The 690-nt window shown below is 44.9% G+C and overlaps 1 protein-coding gene across 1 annotated transcript in view; it reads left to right on the top strand.

The window, feature by feature from the left end:
- The window catches only part of LOC119593545 (protocadherin-like wing polarity protein stan), a 22,689-nt gene that overhangs the window by 6,354 nt on the left and 15,645 nt on the right, over nt 1-690 (top strand). Inside the window, exon 2 of the mRNA XM_037942507.1 lies at nt 325-328. Within this exon, the coding sequence (XP_037798435.1) occupies nt 325-328 (4 nt within the window). The remainder of the gene's footprint in view (nt 1-324; nt 329-690) is intronic.

The raw sequence follows: 690 nt of genomic DNA, 5'->3' as shown, positions 1-690 counted from the left end.
TTAATGAGTTTAAAATGGGGGAGAAGAGGGCGTACCAAAGGGGAAGGGTGGTTGTTGGAGGAAAAGGGGGATAGTAAGTGGAAGGGGAGAAATAGGTATCAAAGTACGGACGAAGATTTAGGGACTTCACGGACAGGAACGAAGGTATCTATGCGGTATCTGTTGACTTCAGGTATCCGTTTTGTATCATTTCCGTGACTATGGACTTCAGTTATCTATTCTGTATCTTTTTACTTTAGGTGTCTATTCTATATCAGGGGCAGGAACAAGGGTTCAAGCATCTATATCTATTAACTTCGGGGATACAGGAAGGACATTTAGGAGCTCTTCTAACTTCTAACACCTGTGACTTCAGGAAGAAAAAGTAAAAAGTAGGAGATGATGGAAATCAACAGAACAAATGTTGAACCAAAATTTTCAGAGCCTCCATGTCTTTAAGGAAAGCAATTAAGACGCGACAGAACATCTTCCGGGGAACTTCCAGTAAGATCAGGCAGAGAGGAGAGAAGTCACAGGTGTCGATACGTACTGGTAGAACCCTTATCGGCTGAAGATCCAAATTATTTCCCTATGCAAATTAGGCCTTCCTTTCCCTCTCCGAAGCCTATTGCCATTTCCGGCCAGGGGATGGACACCGGCAAGGAGATCGGGCAGGAAATTCGTCCTTCAAGGGGTGGCGGACGCGGCCAA

Source organism: Penaeus monodon, chromosome 32, assembly GCF_015228065.2.
Source record: "Penaeus monodon isolate SGIC_2016 chromosome 32, NSTDA_Pmon_1, whole genome shotgun sequence".
NCBI classification, from domain to species: Eukaryota; Metazoa; Arthropoda; class Malacostraca; order Decapoda; family Penaeidae; genus Penaeus; species Penaeus monodon.
The sequence above is the reverse complement of the archived record's forward strand: the minus strand, read 5'-3'. Positions and strand labels throughout refer to the sequence as shown.